Here is a 22376-nt window from a genome sequence, read left to right as displayed (position 1 = left end):
TTCTTTATCCATTCTTTGGTCTAGGGACATCTAGGTTGTTTCCAGGTTCTGGCTATTACAAATAATGCTGCTATGAACATAGCTGAGCAAGTGTCCTTGTGGTATGATTGAGCAATCTTTGGGTATATGCCCAAGAGTGCTATTGCTGGGTCTGGAGGTAGATTGATTCCTAGTTTTGTGAGAAACAGTGATTGGAAGTGGCCAGAGAAGTTTTGGGGATGTTGGTAATGTTTTGTTCACTTGGATATCATTAGAGGGTGTTTTGCTTTGTGATAATCTATTACACATTTTAATTACATTTTATGATTCTTGTTATATTTCCATTTTTAATCTTAATAATTTCTAAATTTTCAGGTCAAGCAGGCTGGTGCAAGTCTGTAATCACACACTTGGGGGAGTGTGGGCAGTGGGATCATTATTTGCAATAACGAGACGCTGTTTCAAAAGCCAGTGCTTAACATAAGCAGGGCTCTGAGTTCTATCCCAGCACTGGGGGAAAAAGTCCTCCAGGTTATGTTTCCCCGTCTTTCCTGGCAGCCAGCCACACAATTCTGTAGGTTTTTGGTTTGTGTCTATTGTGTCTGCCTATCCCTGCTTCAGTGAATTATCCTAACTCTGATGTTTTCTTTTTCCCTGACTAATCTAAATGTGTAGTAACCATTCTCCAGTTTTCCTTCATTCACCTGTTAGATTAACATTTCTGAAAGATCATTCTGCCATGTCCTTGCATGGCTCTAGGAACAGACCTGACAGGGACAGTAAGAGAATGAAGAAAAGACAAACACATAAACACACAGAAAATCTGGGATCTGGGGGATTGTGTTCATTTTGATGGTGTGTCCTCAGCACCCTGGAAGCTTAGTGTTTATTGCGCAGTTGAACAGAGGGGTAGGGTTATTGCATACAGCTGAACAAGAAGACACAGTTATTGCATGCAGATAAACAAGGAGACAGGGTTATTGCAGACAGTTGAACAAGGAGGCGGGGTTATCTTATCATGGTAGAAGCAGTCTCTGTAGGAAAGCAGTCTTTAGGCAATAAATATCCAGGGGGAGAAAGCTATGGTGGACATTTTCTGTTTACATTATCAACATCTGCTCACATACCAGAGGGAGGCTTTGCCAGCCCTCTGAGCATCACCTTATAAGTTGGGGGAGAAGCTTTGCCATTTTCCCATGGGTTTGAGGCTATGGTCCATGACACGGTCATGCCCATTATACATTCACCCAAGACTTCATTCACTTGGGGCTTCCTCCACTTTCCACACCATTTATTCCATCAAAATCTCAAAATAATTCAGTAAGGTTTCTACACCCTGCCATTTATTGCCTTTATTAGAGAATTTTAACCAAGGAGACTCAACCAAGACAGCAGAACACCGTTTTGCTCAAGAATGGGACCATTTTCAGGCTAATTCCAACAAATAGTGAGCACTCAAGGTCTTCAGTGAGGGACAGAGGAGCGTGGGAATGGAACACAAAAGATAATGTTGTTGCATGCACAATCCATAGCCAACTAGAAGTGTAAGAGAGTGACGTGTGGCACTGTTTTTCATGTTCATTCTTACATAAGTCTAGAGGTCTGGTTCATATAGTGTTCACTAGCCTCTGTGATTTGCTGTTGATATGGCATTTTATGAGTGCAGAAATGGAGGTGAGGAAAAAGCAATCACTTAGGCTCCTACAGGCAGCAACACTGGGCTATATAGTCCCAAGTCTGGATCCAGAACCCATTCATTGCACTACACTGCCTCTCCACCTAGGCAAAAATCACTGGTTTTTAAACAGGGTCGTGTTGTGACTAGACTAGGGAGTGAAGAGAGAAATTTAACTATGCTTGTATTTTTCATTACATGTATTTGTGTAGTGTGTGTGTGTGTGTGTGTGTGTGTGTGTGTGTGTATGTACATGTACACACATGGGTTAAGGGGGTCATACACATGCCACAGTGCACACGAGGAGGTCAGAGGGCAACCTGTGAGATTCAGTTCTTTCCTCCCATCACGTGGGTCCCAGGGATAAAACTCAGGCCATCAGGCATGGTGGCAAGGGCCTCACCCACTCACTGAGCCGTCTCGCTGGCCTTTGTATTTTAAGAATTTATATCTCATCTCCCAAGAGTGAGATGAAAACAAGTGAGAACACACAGTGATTAAGTGTTAAACAAACGATTGATAAAAAGAACTGTCGTTTAGAACTCCTGGGGATGGCCACTGTTTCCCTGGTTTGGCCTGAGAGCAAGCAGCAGCAAATCATTTTTCAGGGATTTTCTAGGGAGTCACTCCGACATCAACTCTGAACAAATCCTCCTTGCAAACCAGTTGAAAACAGGCTGAGTTTAATCCGTTTGACATGTTTCTTTTTCCTTCCAGGAATACTACCTGGCATCTTGATTCCTTTATGGCACGATTTTAACTCTCATGTGCTGGTTTTAATTTGATTTGTCGTATTTCTAGTTTTCTGTGCATGTGCCCAGAGGCCTTTGGGAAAAGCACAGATTTTTAAATAAGTTAGAACAATAAAAACCAGAGAGATCATTTTAAGTCAATTAGTCCCATTTTAGGTAATATAAGTAGAAGGCAAAAAATTCCCTTCCAACGTTCAAGCCGTTCTTTCAAAGAACAAGAGTTCTGGAAGCCGTGCGTTCCCCACCGTAATGGACTGTATCTCTTCTTCAGCCGTAAACCACAACAGATTCTTTCTTCCTTAAGTCGCTTTTGCCAGACAGTTTGTCCCAGGAAAATGGAAAAAGTAACTAACACGGCACACACATAGTTATAGTCTTTGCTAATGAAAACTATCTCAGGAATGTTCTCACTTGGCTCCAGCCTCGTCATCCTCAGATACCGGCCCACAGTTTTAATGCTGTCATCCATCCATTTAATTATAGTCTCCTCCGCTTTCTTTCTTCTTTTCCATCCGCATCTTAAATAGATCACAACTTCTATGAGAACTGTCCTCATCTTTCGATCTCTGTGGTGTTAGAGCCTCATTGTATATAAAAATCCAGGGATGCTCAAACCTCTTATAAAATGGCATAAGTCTTACACACAAGCTATGCACCTCCTCCAGGCATATTCAAATCACCTCTAGATTACTTATAATAATAACACGATGTCGGTGCTATGTAATCATTATGATGTATTGTGTAGTGTAGCGCGAATTCTAATTGGTCTTAATCATAAAAACCCAGAGTCAGATATCAGTGTGAATGCTGAAACATTACAGAAGTAGAGCTGCTAGCCTCTAGAAAAACTTCTTACCTTTAGGAATCCTCAGACTGAAAGGACTGCTCCTGCCTCTACCCCACCTTATCACTTCTTCCTTCCTCCCAGCCATATCACTTCCTGTTTCCTCCTCCCCAGTACTGGGATCAAAGGCATGAGATGCCAAGTGCTGGGATTAAAGGTGTGTGCCACCACTGCCTGGCCTCTGGTGGCTAGCTCCACACTCTGATCTCCAAGCAAGCTTTATTTATTAGAGCTCAAACAAAGTATCACCACAGTGTAGAGTATTATGACAAAAGAAAGGAAACTCTGTGAATGTTTAGTACAGAACTTGATTTTTTTTTCTGGGTATTTGCATCCCTGGTTAGATAAAGCCACATGGTGGGATGGCTGTGTTTCTCTTTAGCTGGTCATCCCTGCACACTGACACAGTGCCTAAGATGAAGTGGCTGCCCATGTTTGTTGAGAAGACAAAAGCAAAGAGTAAATAAATAAATAAAAATACCAAGAAGACAAATAGATGTGGAATGCTTGACAGGAAGTCTGATTTAGATCTGCCATGATTAGGAAAATACTATTTAGTGTCTTTAGATGCATTTCCTCCTCATACTTACATCCTGCCCTCTATCCTGTCTTTTTGTTTTGTTTTGTTTTTTTCTTTTTTTAACCCTAATGATGAACAAAACTATAACAAGGAAATAAAACTCAGTAAATATATGAGGGATCACCACAATTATTTTGAAACTTTTAAAATTATAAACATCTTAAGTCTATTTGCAAAGGTTATCTAAATTGTGAAATTTCACAAGACAGACTTACTGTTCAGGGAAAACCCCACATACTTGAAAAGTTCACAAACACTAGAGGGCAGTCTTGGATACCCACAAGACAAGATACAGTATCCTGGCCTGGGGGTTCCAGCACACTCAGATTGGTATATCAAATGCTTCAGGCATCAATCCTTCTTGTGACTAGAAGAGTTCCTTGCCTATTTGTAGGAGGTTTCAGTGTCTTACTGAGTCCTATAACCTCCAGCGGGAACTGAAAGACACAGTGAGCATCTGACTGCTGTGTCAAGGACTACATCCGCTGTTGTTGACTTTGGCTCTTCCGTACCTCATGCTTGAAGGGCAAGACTTGCTATTACTGAGCCAAAGCACTAAATCCCATCTTAACTGTGTGGGTGGAGTCTGGTGATTGGAGAGTGTAATTCCCTCCCCCGCCACCACACACACACACACACACACACACACACACACACACACACACACACTCCCCAGGGCTCATGTTCGAGTCCATTGCAAAGGGAAAGTACAGGGATGTATTCAAGGGTCTCCCTATGTCCTTAATGCACTAGGGTTGGGAATGGCACTTAAAATGGAAAGCACATTGTTCTCCCAAACCCTGCACACCAGGACTAGAAAGTAGATGCCCTAGTTGGGCCTGGTAGTGCAGGCCTCAATCCTAGTGTATACCCTAGTGTAACACACACACACACACACACACACACACACACACACACACACACACACACACACATTTCCATTTAGTTTCTTGAGCAGATAGTAAAAGGCATAAAGTCATATCCCACTCACCCATCAGACCTGTGGAGGATATTCAGAATTCTGGAGCAAAAAGGGCTTTTCTTTGAAACTTGTCAGTCCCATTCAAGACCCCAAATAGAGGGTGGAATCCCCCAGGGGCTAGGATCTCAGGGAGATTTGCCACAAATCTCCAAGCTCAGGGAATTGCATCTTGTCCCTCAGTTAATTAGCCCATGGGGGAAGAGTTGCCTTCGGAATCTTTGTTCCTCAAGCACAGCTGTTTGGAAAGGCACGTTCTGAGAGGATCAACTTGACTAGTGGGAATTTTCCTTCAGAGGAACCAGCTCTTGGCTGTGCTTGGACCGCTGCCAACATGAGGCCATCGCTCCAGCACTTGTAACTTGGAGGTGGCTAATAAAATCATGAAGGGAACTCGTAAAAGAGAACGGCAAACAAAGCATCAGAAAGAGGGAAAATGATTTGACTGATGAAACTCACCCTCCAGAGACCAGAATAGAAAATTTGCAGACATTAGCTTATGTCAGCAGAGACACTCGGATTTAACTTCAGCTTAACGAACCAATTCCCACTAATAATCTCCTTTACTATTGTGAGGTAACTGAAAAACAAATAAGTTGAGCAAAAGTAAAATCTGCAATTGCTGTAACTGGCCAGATTACAAGAAGAAATCAGAAAACTAAATTTCCCTCTCTATTACATTTACTTTTAAAGTCGACAGAGGGCCCAGAGAGATATCTTGGTGGGAAAGGCACTTGTTGACAAGCCTTGTGTCCAGAGTTCAACCCACAAAACCCCACTTGGTGAAAAGAGGAAGCTAAGTCTCACAGGTTGTCCACAGACTATGCACACACACACACACACACACACACACACAGAGAGAGAGAGAGAGAGAGAGAGAGAGAGAGAGAGAGAGAGAGAGAGAGAGAGAGAAATAAATAAATTTAACACTTTAAAAGCTGGAGGGTCACTCAAGAGCATGCTGTTTTCACACTGCCTTGTTTCATAAATGCTTTTAGTGAACATATTGAAAGTGTGACTCCGTTAGTGAAATAACAGTGTCAGAACTCTCTGGCCTTTTGATGTGAAGACTTGACTACACTCCATCATATATATATAAAAAAAAGACTTAAACACAATCAGACATCATAATTGATCTTAAGTTGTGTGTGTGTTTGGCTAAAAAGTTGGCACTCGCTGGATAAATGTTACAGCATCTCTATTTTTAAGCATTTTGTACATGGCTGCAAATCCGAGGTCACTTTCCCCTCTGATACTCCTTACTTGTTTATTTTTGGAATGTTTGGGCCAAATCTGTTCCATCTTTGACCTTTGGGTTCTTTTCTTTTTAGGGAAACAACTATGTATACCTTTCTTGGTATTAAACATACACATATACTCACATGCACGATAAACAGTTCCCAGACTTGCTTTTCTGACAAATAAATCAGTACCACGAGATCTTTAAAATGTCAAACTTCTCATGGAGCACAAGACCTGTCACTGTTCATGTGTGCCTTTGACAGGACCCAAGACCTTCCTGATTGGCGTGGTTCCCAAGTGCCAGAAGGCTGAAATGTACAAGACACCTATTCAGCCTGTGCCTTCCCCACAGTCATCAAAATCCCCCTTTTCTGGATTCTTGTAAGATTTACTACTGTGCCTGGCTGTGGGCCTCTCAGAAAGGTCAAAGAGCTTTCATCCTCCACTCCCAGATAACAAGGTGCCATCAAACTGTTCCCTAAGCTTGCCTGGAAAAGTGCATAGCTGTCTTATGCCACCCCACAAGCAGCACTCATAGCCTTGCTCAAAAGGTCAGCCCCAAATAGCTTATGCCTGAAGGAAGGTAATTTCTCATGCTTATCATAGCTTTAAGAAAGTATTCTCTTTTATTTTATTTTTGAGATTATAATTACATCATGTCCTCCTTCTCTTTCCTGCCTCCAAACCCTCCCACGGATCCCTCATTGCTCTTTTTCAAATTCATGGCCTTTTCTCCCCAACAACTGTTGCTATATGCATATGTGTACACACACACACACACAACACACACACACACACACACACATTCCTAAATATAACCTGCTCAGTCCGTATAATGTTGCTTATATGAATGCTTTCAGGGCTGACTATTTAGTATCAGCTAACCAGTTTCTCTTCCCTGGGGCAGACTATTTCTCCCACTCACAGCCTTCCTTAGATGCCTGTGTAGTTCCTGGTGTGGGTTTGAGGCCTCATGGTCCTTCTCTCATCCACTTTGGCATTTCTATTGTTGTCCTTGTTCAGCTCATATTTAGGCAGTCATGTTGGTGAGACTTTAAGAGTGTAACTTCTAACATGACTAGGAAACACAGTCAGTCATTGTCTGGTTCATAGGTATCATTGCCGGGTAGGACTGTTGATTGGTTTGGAATCTTGCATGACTTCTTCTGGTACCATGAAAGCTAGTTCTCAGGGAGGAGGCATTCAGGTCAGCTCTGAAAGGCATGGTGTCTCCACTAATAGGGACTTACTTTCAACCTTTAAGAGGCAACCAAGGACCACAGCAATAGTCTGTAATGAAGGAGTGTTGTAGACAAACCTGATTGACAACTTCTCACTCCTGGTGTTGGGTTTTTATCAGGTAGGTGGTCTTTGGCTTTTGGAGGGCACATCATCAGCCCAGATGAGAAAAACAAACTATTTCTTGGAAACCGAATAGAGTAAGGATTCTTTGGACATCTGATTAGATACGAGCTCAAATCACATGACTTTGTTGCTTTGTGAGCATGCAAGTATTGTGTTTTCTTAATCTGAATTCTCATCTGTAAAGTGAAAAGTGATAATAGTAAGCATATAACTTATATAAGCAAGAACAAGTCTATTTTATTTTAAAGAAATCTTTTTGTTCATTTTACATACCAACCACAGCTCACCATCTCATTCTTCCTCCCATCCCCCCCTCCCCACAGCCTTCCCTCCCCTCCCCCCACCCTCCATCCCCTCCTCCAAAAGGGTAAGGCCTCCTGTAGGAAGTCAACAAAGCCTGGTACATTCATTTGAGGCAGGACCAAGGCCCTCTCCCCTGCATCAAGGCTGAGCAAGACATCCCACCACAGGTAATGGGGTCCAGAAAGCCAGCTCATGCTCCAGAGATAGATCTTGATACCACTGCCAGGGGCCCCTCAAACAAATCAAGCTACACAACTGTCTTCCATATGCAGAGGGTCTCTAGTCTGGTCCCATGCAGGTTCCACAGCTGTCTGTCTAAAGTTTGTGAGTTCCTACGAGCTAGGTTCAGTTGTCTCTGTAGATTTCCCCATCATGATCTTGACCGGACCCGCCTTGCTCATACTATCTTCTTCCCTCTCATTGACTAGACTCCTGGAGCTCAGCCTGGTGCTTGGCTATGGATCTCTGCATCTGCTTCCATCAGTTATAGGATTAAGGCTCTTTTGGTCCAGTTGGAGCTGGCGGAGTCTGTCTCAAGTCTATTTTAAAAGAAAGGAGCAAAACTCCACCCAAGTATGTAGCAATAGGAAATGAGGCCCGAGGAGACGGCTCAGCGGGCACAGTGCTTGCTATGGAAGTGTGAGGACACATGTTTTATTTCTTAGCACCCATGTCAAACCTGGACATGGCAGAAAAAGCAGAGACATGAAGATCCCTGGGTTTGTTGGCCATGCTGAATTGGTGAGCTTCAGGTTTAGTGTTATCCTGTCTCAAAATATAAGAAGAGTGATCAAGGAAGATAACCAGCATCCACTTCTGGACTACACACACACACACACACACACACACACACACACACACACACACAGAGAGAGAGAGAGAGAGAGAGAGAGAGAGAGAGAGAGAGAGAGAGAGAGAGAGAGAACATGTTTTCACTGCCTACTTATATAAAACAAGAATAAACACCTGAGGGATATTGCTGGTTGACACAAAATAATGTGCAGCATGCAGTTCAGTGCTAGTTCTATGTAGACAGTCTGTCCCTGGCCAAGTTCACATCTAGGGTCATGCTGTTACTTTCTACCCTCTCAGACATTCCACATAAAACTAAGACTTGCCAGCAATATGACAGCCTTCAAAACTGCAGTGCGCTGGTGTCAGGAAATGACCAAGTTGGGGTTATTCCCCAGCCTCAGTGACCAAAACAGCTCTGAGCAGTTTCACGTGATTGCTGCATGTGAATTATTCATTCAAACTCATGCTGGGGAGTCTCACTGTTATTATTAGCAACAACTTAACCAAAGTAGCAGACTCTGTGTCCAACACAAATTGATTTTAGGATAGAGAAGGAACAACAACCAACTGGTCTACCATCTACTCCTTAGTCCTTGCAGCTGGGAAAGGACATAGAGTTAGGAAATGATGATGTGACCATTTGCCAGGGAGCTTGTGACTGCTTGCTTATTTTGATTTTTTTTAAAATAGAGACAAGTAGAAACACAAAATTGAAATCATTCTACTGAGCAGGTTGTGACGGGAAAGGGATGAGCGCATTTTTTTTTTCAGTAGGCTGAGATTTTTGTCTAGGCTCTCCAAGTTCTATCAACCTATTGATGGCTCCCACAGTTGTAGTACTAAATCCATGTAAGTTGTCATCTTTTTTTGTGTGTAACAGCTCTGACTGTCCTGGAACTTAACTCTGTAGACCAGACTGGCCTCAAATTCACAGACATATACCTGCCTCTGCCTCCTGAGTGCTGGGATCAAAGGCATGTGCCACCATGGCCCAGCACAAATTGGCATCTTACTCACCCACTCTCCACATTCTTTTCTTCTCCAGACTCAGCTTGAACCCTTGTTTTTCATCCTCCCTCAATCTCTGGCCTTTCCCTTAACTGTTATGGCCCTTCCCTCCTGCTCTGTTAGCCAGGTTGGAACTTCCTGGGGCATCTCTACTTTCTCTCCCTTCCAATAACTTGCCATTGAACATTTGAATCTCTGTTGCCTGTTGTGTTTCTGCAGGATTTGGAGGTGAAAGCTGGAATCAACAGGAACTCTATGCCATGAGTATTAAGTATTTATCTTTTGAGGAACCTGACGGTAGAGGGAGGGGAAGAGAAATGTTATATAAATTTGAGGAAACAAGTGGGTCAGGAACCATCCAGCTCTATTTCAGACTACACTCTAGTTACTCCTGTAGTGGATATCTGCATTTCATGCTTGTACATGATCATCTAATACTAGGTGATTAGCATCTTCAATGTTTCTCTCATCTTCCTCTCCCATAAGGTCCAAATCTAAGTCTCCTACTCAATTTCCTGCCTACATCTACATTTGTTTCCAACCTTCCTGAAAATAACTAGAAACTGCTTGCCTCTTCTGCCTGCCCCTTCTCTGTGCATGTGTGTGAGTATGTGTGTGTGTGTTCGATTTTCTTTTTGTTTTAACAAAGTCTCAGGCAGGCCTTGAGCTTGTTGGGTTAGCCCAGGCTGTCCTCAAACTCAAGATCCCCTTACTGCAGCTGCCCCCATCCCAGTGTTGAAATTTCAGGTATGTGTCACGTCTTACACTTCTTTCCCTACTCTTAAATTCTGCGACCTCAGCTCCGCCCGCGCTGTTTTATCACCCACTTGTGTCCTCAAATTTGTATTACAGTTCTCTTCCCCTCCCTCCACCGTCTGTTCCTCAAAAGATCAATACTTAATATTCGTGGCGTGGAGTTCCTGTTGATTCCAGCTTTCACCCCCAAATCCTGCTTTTGCAAACTGTGAACTGCCGCATTTCTGATCGTGCCGTTTTTTATCACAACCTCACAGGATCGGGGTTTACAACCAAGTCATACCATGTACCCGAGATGCCTTTGGGAAAGGCAGGAAAAAACCTATAGGATTCTTTATTAGTATGTCAGTGGAGTAGGAGAGGAAGAGAGTTGGTACACTGAAATTTCTTTCTTTTTTTTTTTTTTAAAAAAAAATTTCATACTTTTTATGTAATGTATTTAACTTTATGTGCATTGGTGTGAAGATGTCAGATCCCCCCGGAACTGGAGTTACAGTCAGGAGCTGCCTTGTGGGTGCTGGCAGTCGAAACCCGGTCCTCTGGAAGAGCAGCCAGTGCTCCAATCCCATTCACAGAGGAAGAAACGCATTGTCCCTAAAAATCCCTCAAGGATAGAGGTGGTACCCAGACAATCACTATTTTCTGGAGGTGGGACACACACTTTTGCATGCGTCCATCCGAGCCGCGCAATTGTGGGAAAACAGTATACTCTCCTCCTGTATGGAATACTACTTCTGCAAAAACAGTGGCTTGAAGTGGCATCCATGAGATTTAGATGGCCTTAAAATCCCAACTGCTGTAGAAATCCAACAGGCTCACCAAGGCATGGGGCGTTTGCCCCTGTCCTAGACCGCAAGCTCCGGCCCACAGCTTGGGAACCTGCCGCTGGAGGGCGCCGAGAGCGCGCTGGCCCTAGGCTGGAGAAGGTCGAGCGCGGGACCCGCCGCTGTTAAGCCCCAGAGCCGCGGGATCACCGGGCCGCACAGGACGCGAGGACTGTCACTGTGGACGCGCCGAGCTCACCGACCCGGGACACCGGCCTCTGGGGAACGTCAGGCCTTTTCCTTCGGACTCCACGACTCCCGATCCCGGGTGAGCAGCATTCGGGGCGGAGGGCGATGTCTGCGGGAACCCACCGCGGTCCCCCGGGAAACCGGGCGCCTCCGTTCGCGCGTCTCTGTTGCGTCTCGGCCGCGCTGGGGATGCTGTGGTCCCCGCGTCGCTGGCGTTCAATTTGGACGTGGACAAGCTCACGGTGTACACTGGCCCCGAGGGCAGCTACTTCGGCTACTCACTGGACTTCTACATACCTGATGCGCGCACGTAAGTCGCTGGGTTGGGTTGGTGACGCGCTCCCGGGTCCCGTCCCAGTTCTTCCTCGCCGGTCCCCGAAACACCGGAGGACAGGGCATCTGAGATTCCAGCCAACTGCCCACTCGGGGTCGGATTCTGCTCTCTGCCTGCTACCAACTTCTCTCATGGCTCATGCTAGATAGACGAGCCCTGTGAACCTTGGAGACGCTCCATTTGTATGTAAGTCCGGGTTCAAAGACCCGAGTATTATACAAAGGAGAGAATGGGGCCAGACAGACTCAATTTAAAAATAAAGACTACAACACAGTCTGTTTCTACTAAGCTTGTATCAACTAAGGTCAGGGTGCAAGCGCCTTAGGTTGCTGGCGGTTGGGATCTGTCCTCTGCTTTCCCCATCAGTCTCCACCGACCTCCATCTAGATATTCAGAACCATTAGCAGCCTCTTTCAAAACTGATGCTCATAGTCTTCCAAAGAGGAAACCAAGTTTGACAGTCTTTCCACCGTAAATCTGTTTGTGTCCCCTATCCCTGCTGCAGTCAGGTGGGCACGCTGCTACAGACTGAATTTCATGCGCACAGGTTTATGATCCCCGAGGAGTGACTTTCTCGAACCCTTTTGTAGAGCCAGCATCTTGGTGGGGGCACCCAAAGCCAACACTAGCCAGCCGGATATCGTGGAAGGGGGAGCTGTCTACTACTGTCCCTGGCCGGCAGAGGGGTCTGCACAATGCAAGCAGATACCGTTTGACACCACCAGTAAGTGATGCTTTTCTGCACTGTGGCCCCTGGGCTCACCCCGCAGAAACTTTGCATTCTCTTTGCCCTCCTAATGTAAACCTGAGTGTTTGGGTGCAACTGGTAACTTCCGTGTCCTTACTGTTCATTAACCGGGGAGTAGATGCTTGTGGGAGGAATAGAAAGATACACAACTTTGTGGGGGCGTGGTGGCACACGCCTTTAATCCCAGCACTTCATTGGCAGAGGCAGTTGGGTCTCTGTGAGTTCAAGGCCAGGCAGAGTTACCATCGTACCTTGACTGTAGAGAGAATTGGGTTGTTCCTCAACCCAATTTGGACATAGACTCGCTTCAGAGCATTTGTCTTTCTCTAGTTCCAAATCCAGAAGCAAGACTTCCCCTGCAGCAGATCCAGACTGCAACCTGGAGTGCTTGCCATTCTAATTCTTTACAGAAAGAAAGAATTTTCTTTCAAAGTATTGGTCATTGAATGCAAAATACTACAGGCAGAGTGTGGATGGATTACATTCATTTCCAAAATCCCTGGACAGATGTTTCTTATTTAATTAAAAAGAAAATACATTTTAAACAATTCAGTCTGGTTATGTTTCGTCTGCTGTTTTCTCTTTGGGTCCTAAGAAAATAATTTAAAAGTAATGTTTTGAAAACATTATCATCAGTGTTTTAGCTTATACCACCCAAATGTTAGCATTCAAATGATATATATTATCAGAGAATAAATATCTCTTTTCAAAAACACAAATATGTCAGATCAAATGACCGTGTTTGATGGGCAGTTGTTTAAAATACCTTGTACATGGCACAGCTATTTTATGACATCATTCTTGCTTTCCCTGTGGTTTTGTGGTTATCTAGATGTCGTGCATCTAGAATTTATACAGAATGTCCATTTTCACAGAATTTTGATGAAGTTGATTGGGTGGTATGTACTTGTGACTTCGATGTGTATCATTTATGTCGAGGGGGAAATAATTCCAGGACTATGAATATGGGAATAATTTTAAAGATTTTAAAGAAAAAAATTATACAACCCTTACCTTGAATTATGACTCAATTAGGAAAATGTTTTCTATAAAAGCATTTTTGAAACTGTATTTCCATGCCCATCTATGGTCACAATATCTTGTTTGTTATTTCATTAAATAGCTCAGTTATTTAATGCCAGGTTTATAAGCCTTTATTTTTTACACTCAAGTTTAGCAACTGGAAAATTTAAACCTTTTGTGAGCAAAACCATGAAATTTGAGCTCCTTGCTGATCTGTAGTTTAAGAACACACTTCTGGGGAGATGGCTCAGTGGGTAATGAGCTTGGGGATCTGAGCTGCAATCCACAGCACCGTGTCAAAGCTGGGCATATTGGGGTGTGCCTGTGACCTCAGCTCTTGGGTGGGTGGTAGGCAGGAGGGTTTAAGGTGCTTCTGGAGCTGATCTCAGCTAAAACAGTGAGTTCCAGCTTCCTTGAGGGTCCTTGCCTCAAACAATAAGGCAGAGAATGACAGTGGGAGGACAGACCCTCAAACTCTGGCTTCCACACATGCTACTTGGGTAAACCCATCTGCACACACATGTGCTCACATGCAGATACCATATACACATACACACACACACACACACACACACACACACACACACACAAGACTTCATCTAAGCCTTGATCAGATAAGCATGAAACCAATGCCATTTTAATTATACGACACCAGAGAAATTGTGGTTTTTTTAAGATTTATTTTTATGTATCTGTGTGCATGTTGCATATGCTATGTATGTTGCATGTGTATGGGTGCTCATAGACATGAGAAGAAGTTGTTGGATCACCTGAAGCTTGAGTTATGGGAGTTGTGAGGCAAATGATGTGGATGCTGGGAACTGAACTCAGGTCCTCTGGACAGATAACAAGCAGTCAACCACTCAGCCATTTCTCCAGCCACTAATCTACTTTTTTTTTTTTTAAGGTAATTTAAATTCAAAGCTTGACACATGAATATACAAATCATGGTACTCTCTGAATTTGCATTCAAGAAAGGAAGCATTTCAATTTTGAAATGGTTGATTTAATTTTACCAAGTAGCAATATCTAGTCATACAAATGAATTTAATAACTTCCTAGAACATTCTGCAATGCATGAAGTCAGGATGTAGCTAGCATTTTCTTTTCATTTGCTAAAAGAATTGATGTCTGCCCAGATAAGTAATACCTGAATATCTTTGTAAGTGTTAATCTCAGCTGATGTCATGATTTAATAGATAAAAGCCACAGAATTCAGGCATCAAACTGACTTTTAAATTGACCTCTTCAGCCAAAACTTTCCATGTTAAATTACAGTAGTTAATATTTTCCAACATTTCACTCCAAAGCAATTGTTTGGGGACTTTGCATTCACTTTTCTTTAGCAACCTAATGTTGAAAGCTTGTGTTTGGATTTCCAGCATGGCCTAGAGGAGTGCACTTAACCCATATTGTGGCTGAATTAATATTTGCACCAGAACAGAAGGGGAAGTTAGGACAATTTTGGCAATTGTAGGAAAATACTATCAAGAAAAGGCCATTGTTACTGGGAGAATGTTGAAGGGGTACATGGCTTCTTTGTATGGTTCTGAAGATATAGCAGGGTGTCTGAGCACTAGGGCATTGAGGCTGTTTTGAAAATGTATATAGGATTTCTGTTTTGTTGTTTGTGTATGTGGAGGGTTAGTAATCAAACCCTGTACCTTTATGTACTAGGCAAATGCTGTGCTACTGAGCTGCATCCCCAGCCTCTAGCTGTATAGAGGCTTTTCTTGATAGAGAGATGCATCTATTACACTTATCAGCCATAATCATAGTAATTTGAGAATTCATAAATAGAGCAAAGTGAAGGAATGGAAGGGAAAAAGAAATGGATATTCCTGAAGTAATTACATAAAAGTGTGTGTGTGTGTGTGTGTGTGTGTGTGTGTGTGTGTGTGTGTGTGTGTGTTTGAATATGTCTGGAGACCAGAGCTGACTCTGGGTATCTTCAGCAATTTCTCCCCACCTCTAAAACTTTGAGTTAGTATCTCTCACTGAACTCAGCCCCAAGATTTGGCTCTCCTCCTGGCTATGGAGCCCCATGGATCCCCCTGTCTCTCTCCCTCCCCAACACTGGGAGTGCTCTTCATACGTAAGCGTCAGGCTCTCTATTGACCAAGTCTCCTCTGCTCCAAGAAGATTATTTTTTCAAAAGCAGTGGGGGTGAGAAAGGCTGCATAGAGTTTGAGAGGAATGAAGGGTTCAGGCTGGAATCAATACTCTAAAGACCTATGGAAGAGAGAAGTCTCACTGAAAGAGAAGATAGAAATCTCTGGGAAAGAAACAAAAATCCCAGTGTCAGCCAAGAGGGGGTACTGTGAGTCCAAAAACAGGGTTTTTGTTTGTTTGGTGTGTTGTTTTGTTTGTTTTTTTTTTATTTATTATTTTTTTTAAATAAGAAGGAGGTCCGGATGGGGAGCCAGAAGCCCAGAGTTCAGGTGTATGCTCCTGAGTAGGTGCTGACACTCCATACATAATTTGTCCAATTATTCTGTTCACATGGCCCAGGAGAGCAGAATTGACAGTAGCTGTAATTTGATGCAAAGATGTGGAAACAAAGAAGGGACAGCAGAAGCCCTCAGAGTTGTTTTCTACTTGAGCATGGACTTTGTGAGCAGAGGGGACTATCAACATCCAGGCTGAAAGGTGGCAATAGGCACCACCAACTCTGGGTCTCACGGTCAGCGTTGTAGATGCATGAACTTGACTGGTGACTACTACATAGCAGCCCCTTTGTGCTCATGTTCATCGTTCCTAATCTCTTACACAAAACAACTATGTAAAACACATTCTGTGAATCAAGAAATCAACCCCCAAACTAGGACTGAGACCACATGATGGCACAGTAACAGTCAGAGGCTGCTTTCTGAATTCATTACAGAAATGGGAGAAAGCTGGTCTTTTTGGGATGCTAGTTCAGCATCAAGACTGGGTCTGTTGAGCCCAGGAAGCACTGTGTACCTTCCCTCCATTTACTCTCTCCCCACCCTCACCTGCCCACCACAGCTGGATTTGCAAATCCCAATGTTAATGTCTTCTTCCTCCAAGAGGCTAAACTAAGAGGCAATCTGGAGAAGCCAGAGGTTTAGAAGAAGGCTTGTTCTTGGTGGAAATTATGGGCTGGAATGTCCCCATAATTTAAGTTCCCAATGAATCTTTGCTCAGAGTCGTCAGTGAGTTACCTCCTGAGTTTTCCTAGAAAAAGGAAGACAATGCATTTTCTTGAGAAAATAGGGGCTGTGACTTAGGGACACATGTAGTTGGAGAGTTTTCTCTCTGGGTCCTGCCAAGCCCTAGCGGTCCGACAGCCCACTTATAAAATAAACACACAGGCGCTTATATTATTTAAACTGTTTGACCTAATGGCTCAGGCTTCTTGTTAACTGTTCTTATATCTTAAATTAATCCATTTCATTAAATCTATACCTTGCCATGTGGCTCGTGGCTTACCGGCATCTTCACATGCTGCTTGTCATGGTGGCGGCTGGCAGTGTCTCCCTCTGCCTTACTGTTCTCTCAGTTCTCTTCTCTGTTAGTCCCGCCTATACTTCCTGCCTAGCCAATGGCCAATCAATGTTTTATTTATTGACCAATCAGAGCAACACATTTGACATACAGACCATCCCACAGCAGACACAAGCAAGGTGGCATCATCCATGGAACAGTGTATAAAGTGTCAGGCATACACATGCACTATGTCGCCAATATTCCTCTGCAACGCTACCCACTATTCATGTCTTTACTCTGCCTGCTTTTCTCATTATATCTCAAGGCAAGACACCCAAGAAAACCTGATTTTTCAATGAAGTTGTTTCAACTTGTCCTTGGGATGTCTCCTATTCACTGTTTTGCTGCTGTAACCAAGTGTTCTCAGGTTAGACACTGAAGTAGCTAGCCATGTAACTTAGTCTTTGAACCTACCTTAATATATTTAAAACTAACTGCTTCCTTTGAAAAGTTACCTGTTAACTTAATTCTTTTCATTAACTGATTGTCATTTTGTTTTTAACCTTATCCATCAACTTGAATTTCATTTTCACTATACCAAGTGATAAACACAAAACTAGAGGAAGTTCCCAATAGCCCAGGACTTCAAACGCATGAATACCATCAAATTCTGGTCCTTTCAAGTCCAGAAAGAGGGATTTAAAGGAAGCATATGGTGCTGGGGGAGGTGCAAAGAGCAGATAATTTTCCTGCTCTGTACAAAATCAAGGAGTTCCAAAGAAGCCCTTCTCTCTTCCCCTTCTGTTTTACCCTCGTACTTCAGTGGGATGGAATTCCTCCTAGTTGCTGAATCGATTTCTTTCACTTTTGCCTCTGAACTGTGCCCCTGTCATACAAAGTTTAAAACCTCACATCTGCCACATGCATGTGAAGCTCCAAGGCTGGGTTTTTTTTTCCCTCCACTTTCCACAGCATTGTGGGAATGACATACGGATCAGTGGAATAGTGGTCTTCTTGTAAAGAATGGGATGAAGGAAATAGACATTCCCAGCCTTGGATCATGAAAGGGTAAATGGCTGACCACTGTAACCAAGCACCATCATGAAAATATTTGACAGTTTTTGATTCTCAAGTGTCACACTTGGAGGAAAAAGCTAATGGCATGTGCTAGTATATGGTAACAATTGTCACAACAGTAGTAAGTACAGAGTTGGACAGCTGGGATCCACTCATAGTTGGAGACCCGCGTGAGAGAGAGAGAACAGGAAGAGGTGGGAGGTGCTGCTGGAATAAGCCAACTGAGAAAGACTTCTAGAACTTGCCTTAATGTAGTATCTTTGTAGGGGAGAGAGGGAAAAAAAACCGAAATATTAGGTAATTCAGTTAGGGCATTTCAAAGTTCCAGAGCAGCAAGATTTTTGCTGGGGTTGTGCTGGAACATGAAATCCCTTGTTTTGTGGGATCTGTTTTCTTTTGTGTTGCCTGAGCCCACATCATGGGCAGCTCTCAGCATCTGGCTGTGGCATTGGTACAGGCTTGTTTTGTGATGGTGTGGGCTGTGCCGTTTTCTTCACGTGTGAGGTGGGAAACATGTTGGTGACAGGAGCCTTGCTTTTCCACCTGCTCCCTCTCCCTGCACCCATTCCTGGGGGTGAGGGAAGATAGTGTTTAGTTCACCAACACAAGGAAAGGAAAATACAGGTCAGAGCTACTCGAGCCGAGGACAGAAGGAAGAACATGGATGTGATAGGACTCAGGAAGAGAAGAAAGCCATACTCCAGGAAGTTGAGTTGAAAGGAAGAAGGTGGGGGAGGGAACTCAGTGATAGATAACCTTCTCATTTGAAGGATCCACCGCAGAGCCAACAGTGCAGACCTGTAATCTCAGCTACAAGGGAGCCTGGGGTCAGAATATTGACAATTCGAGGCCTGAATGGGCTACAGATTGAGTCCAGCTTGCACAACTGAGACCTATCTTTAAAATGAAAAGCCAAGGTAGGGTGGAGCTATACTTAGTGGCAGAATGCTTACCAAGTATATGGGAAGCCATAGGGTCAATCCCTAGCACAGCAAATTGATGAGGATAAGGAATGATAATGGGATGAAGGATATATCTGATTGGCAGAGTGATTTCTTAGCATGAATAAGGCCTTGGGTTTGAATCCCATCACCAAATAAATAAGTGAAGTTTCACTACTCATATACACAGATGAATATATATGCATGGATACACACACACACACACACACACACACACACACACATAGAGACATGTGGAAGGCAACATGTATATGAATGCATATGCAGAAATATTACTAGCCATATGCTAATCTTGACTGACCTTCTACTTTTCCTGTGAACAATCCCTGATGGCTACCATGTCCAACTATGTTGGCCTCACAGAGACACCCACCACCCATTCCTAAAGGAATCTCTATTGGCTTAGACTTCCTCACAACAAACACAACTGAGTCCTGATAGGAGAAGGGAGGAGGCAGCAAACCCCACAGTGCTTAGCAACCAAGGGAGAGGGAGGAAGCAATTAGAAAGAGGAAGCCCTTGAAACTCCAACTAGAAATGGGAAACAGATCTGCTCCACGGCTAGTTGAGTAGTATGAACACTAGGCGCCTGTTGCTTAATCTGCAAAATTCTTTCAAGAAGCTGGAAGTCTGTGTGAGGGAACAGGCTTCCAGGTTCTTGGCAAGAATACTCCAGGCAACAGATGCAGCATTCTGAGAGAAATACTGAAAATCATCTTGAAATTATTCTGAAAGAAGGAAACTGCACTTTGACATTCCAGCTGACTGGCTGAGATGTGCTCTTGGAGCCCTGTGTAGAGAGTTCTGCATCCATGATGAGGATGAAGACCATGGCCCACACTGTGGAGATGTCTTCTTAGGTGTGCTCACCTGATACCGTCTGGTTACACAAACAGATCTTTGTGGAAGATACATAGAAAGCTAATGATGATTTTATTAGAAGCATCCATTCATCTTTAAACCAACAAACATGTTTAGTGCATTCAATGAAAATGCCTAATTTTTCAAAATTCAATTTAAGCACATGCTTACCAAAAACATGTGTATCTGCATATGAGGTGTATCTGCATAATGAATTCTAAAATAGATTAGAAGTAATGTCAGTTGTAGGCCATGTTATAAGGAGATTTGAGATAGGCAAGCAAACTGTGATTCACTGATAAGTGGTTTATATTCAAAACATTCTACCTCTTACACCAGTGCTGCACTGTTATGAAATGCAGATGGGAAGATCTCAGAGGAATGTCACCAGACAGTCTGGGGGGAGTGCAGTTCAATCTCAGCCATGCAGAAAGGCCAGAACTGGGACCTCTGAGGCTAAGTGTAGCACCCCAGAGGTCTATCAAGATGAGAGACATTTCTAGATCCATAAACATTGCGGATAATGATCCTTTGCCCTTTGGATTATTTTTGTAAAGATATGGTGTCCATTACAAAACTGGGTCTCTCTTGAAATGCTTGTTGAACATTCTGAAGGGGAGGAGCTGACTTTCAAGGGGGCAGCCGGAGGGAGTTGGGGCAGCTTGGTGGAACTTTCTGCTTCCTGGTTATTGTGGTGAACAACTGACTAAATGTAACTGTTGAAATCCATAGAGGTACATATGAGAGAATTTTCCTATACTTAGTAACAGTGAAACTTAAAAATGAAGAGAAAAAAGCCTGTTCCTGTTTGGAGAACAATACATAACAAGAAAGTTACATATTTAATATGATCAAATTCAGTTTTTTTTTTAGCCATTGCCTTGAGCATGTGGGCATTCAGATCTTCTGACTATGGTAACTTCTGCTCTAATAGAACTGGAATGTGTAAGAACACATATTTTGAACCATGAGTGCAGGCCATTTCCCCTGACTGAGAGTGAACAATTACATCACCATGTGGGACCATCTTCATCATTCTTTAAATAAAGGTTAATATTTGGAATGTACTTGTTAAGAGAGCTGTTAATGAAAACATGTTGAGTCAGAATACATCTGTTCCTTGAGATGTCCTAACCTGCAGTTCCCCAGCTTGTGAAATTTGAGTGTGAGAGCCATCATCAATTGTCACCACACTGAGTTCTCACTTCAAGCACAGTATCTTAGATATCAAAATGAGTGCAATTGCACAGGACAGCATTTACTTAGCAATTTCAGGCTGATTTTTCTTTATCTCTGGTATTTGGCATATGGGCACTGATGCTTGTATGATACTGTAAAAGTTTCTCGATTGATCTATAATGATTTCCTGGACACACTGAGACCAGAGGAAAGGGCACACAGCATTGCTCCAGCAATATGGTTATTCAAGGACTGTATTGAACCCATACTATATCCACCACCTGACTCCAGGTCTAGTAGGGGAAGCTCCTAACGGCCAGGCGGTGGTTCCATTTCAGCTGCCTTCATTGTCATCTCCTAAAATTCAGGCAGATGGCTCTTGCCACACTGTTTAACCAGCTTATCTTCCCATCACAGCACAGTGTGACTTCTTCCTCATAACACAAATGTTCTCTTTCCATCACAGCACAGTGTGGCTTCTTCCTCATCACACACATGTTCCAATTCACACTGGGCTGTTTTATGGCCTCTTTCTTAGCCACCTACAACATCTTATCTTCCAGAAATGGTCTTCTGATAATTCCTGCTTCTCCTTCTTACACTTCCCAGTGGGGCATGTTTCTAGAATTCTAAGATAGATTGCCACACATCCTTTTATAGAAGAAAGACAATAATAATAATAATTTCAACAGCCTAAATATAATAGCCAATGAAGTTAAGGCCATAAATCACACAAATATGATATAATCATAAAATTGAAGTCTACAAAGGATAAGCATGAATATGACAAGTGACTTTTATTTTAATGTTAATTAAAAAAATTAAAACAGTGTATAGAGTTTTTTAAGAGTGTTGGAAGGGAAGTGCAATGAAAGGCTGCCTGGAAAATATGGGTCCAGGGCTGAGGGGAGATCTCAATCAGTAAATGCTTGCTCTGCTAGCCTGAGGACCCAAGTTTGGGTTCTAGAACCCATGTACAAAGGTAAGGTCCGTGAAATTGTTTGTAATCCAAGAGCTGGAGAAGCCAGAGGTCAACACCAGGTGTTATTTCTCAGGTGCTCCGTCACCCCCCACCCCACCCTGCCGGCACACACACATTTGAGACAGGGACTCTAATTGGACTGTAACACATCATGCCTGCTAGGATGGCTGGCCAGCAAGTGCCAAGGATCCTCTTGTCTCTGCTTTCCCTTCTGTGCTAGATTATAAATTCACACCACCTTCCCTGGCCTTTTAAAACATAGACTCTGGGGTTAGAACTCAGGTTCTTGTGTTTGCAAGGCAAGTACTCTGTTGCCATGTCTTCTCCCTAGCCCGATAATAATACCTTTTGTCCTTGAAATTACCTTTTACGTCCAACATATATTTACTTATTACAATGTTATCTAAGGGGAGCAGTAGAGTTTTAAATAAAACTTAGTGACATTACACAAACAGACCTTTTAGAGCCT

At 43.2% G+C, this 22376-nt stretch overlaps 1 protein-coding gene across 1 annotated transcript in view; it reads left to right on the top strand.

Moving 5' to 3' along the window:
- The first annotated feature begins 10973 nt into the window (after nt 1-10973).
- Itga8 (integrin subunit alpha 8) overlaps nt 10974-22376 on the top strand; it is a 175347-nt gene continuing 163944 nt past the window's right edge. Inside the window, 3 exon segments of the mRNA XM_028870532.2 lie at nt 10974-11487; nt 11490-11601; nt 12216-12349. Of these exon segments, the coding sequence (XP_028726365.1) occupies nt 11397-11487; nt 11490-11601; nt 12216-12349 (337 nt within the window). The 5' untranslated portion in view covers nt 10974-11396.

This window comes from Peromyscus leucopus, chromosome 5 (genome assembly GCF_004664715.2).
Source record: "Peromyscus leucopus breed LL Stock chromosome 5, UCI_PerLeu_2.1, whole genome shotgun sequence".
Lineage (NCBI taxonomy): Eukaryota > Metazoa > Chordata > Mammalia > Rodentia > Cricetidae > Peromyscus > Peromyscus leucopus.
This window is presented reverse-complemented; position numbering and strand designations above follow the sequence as displayed.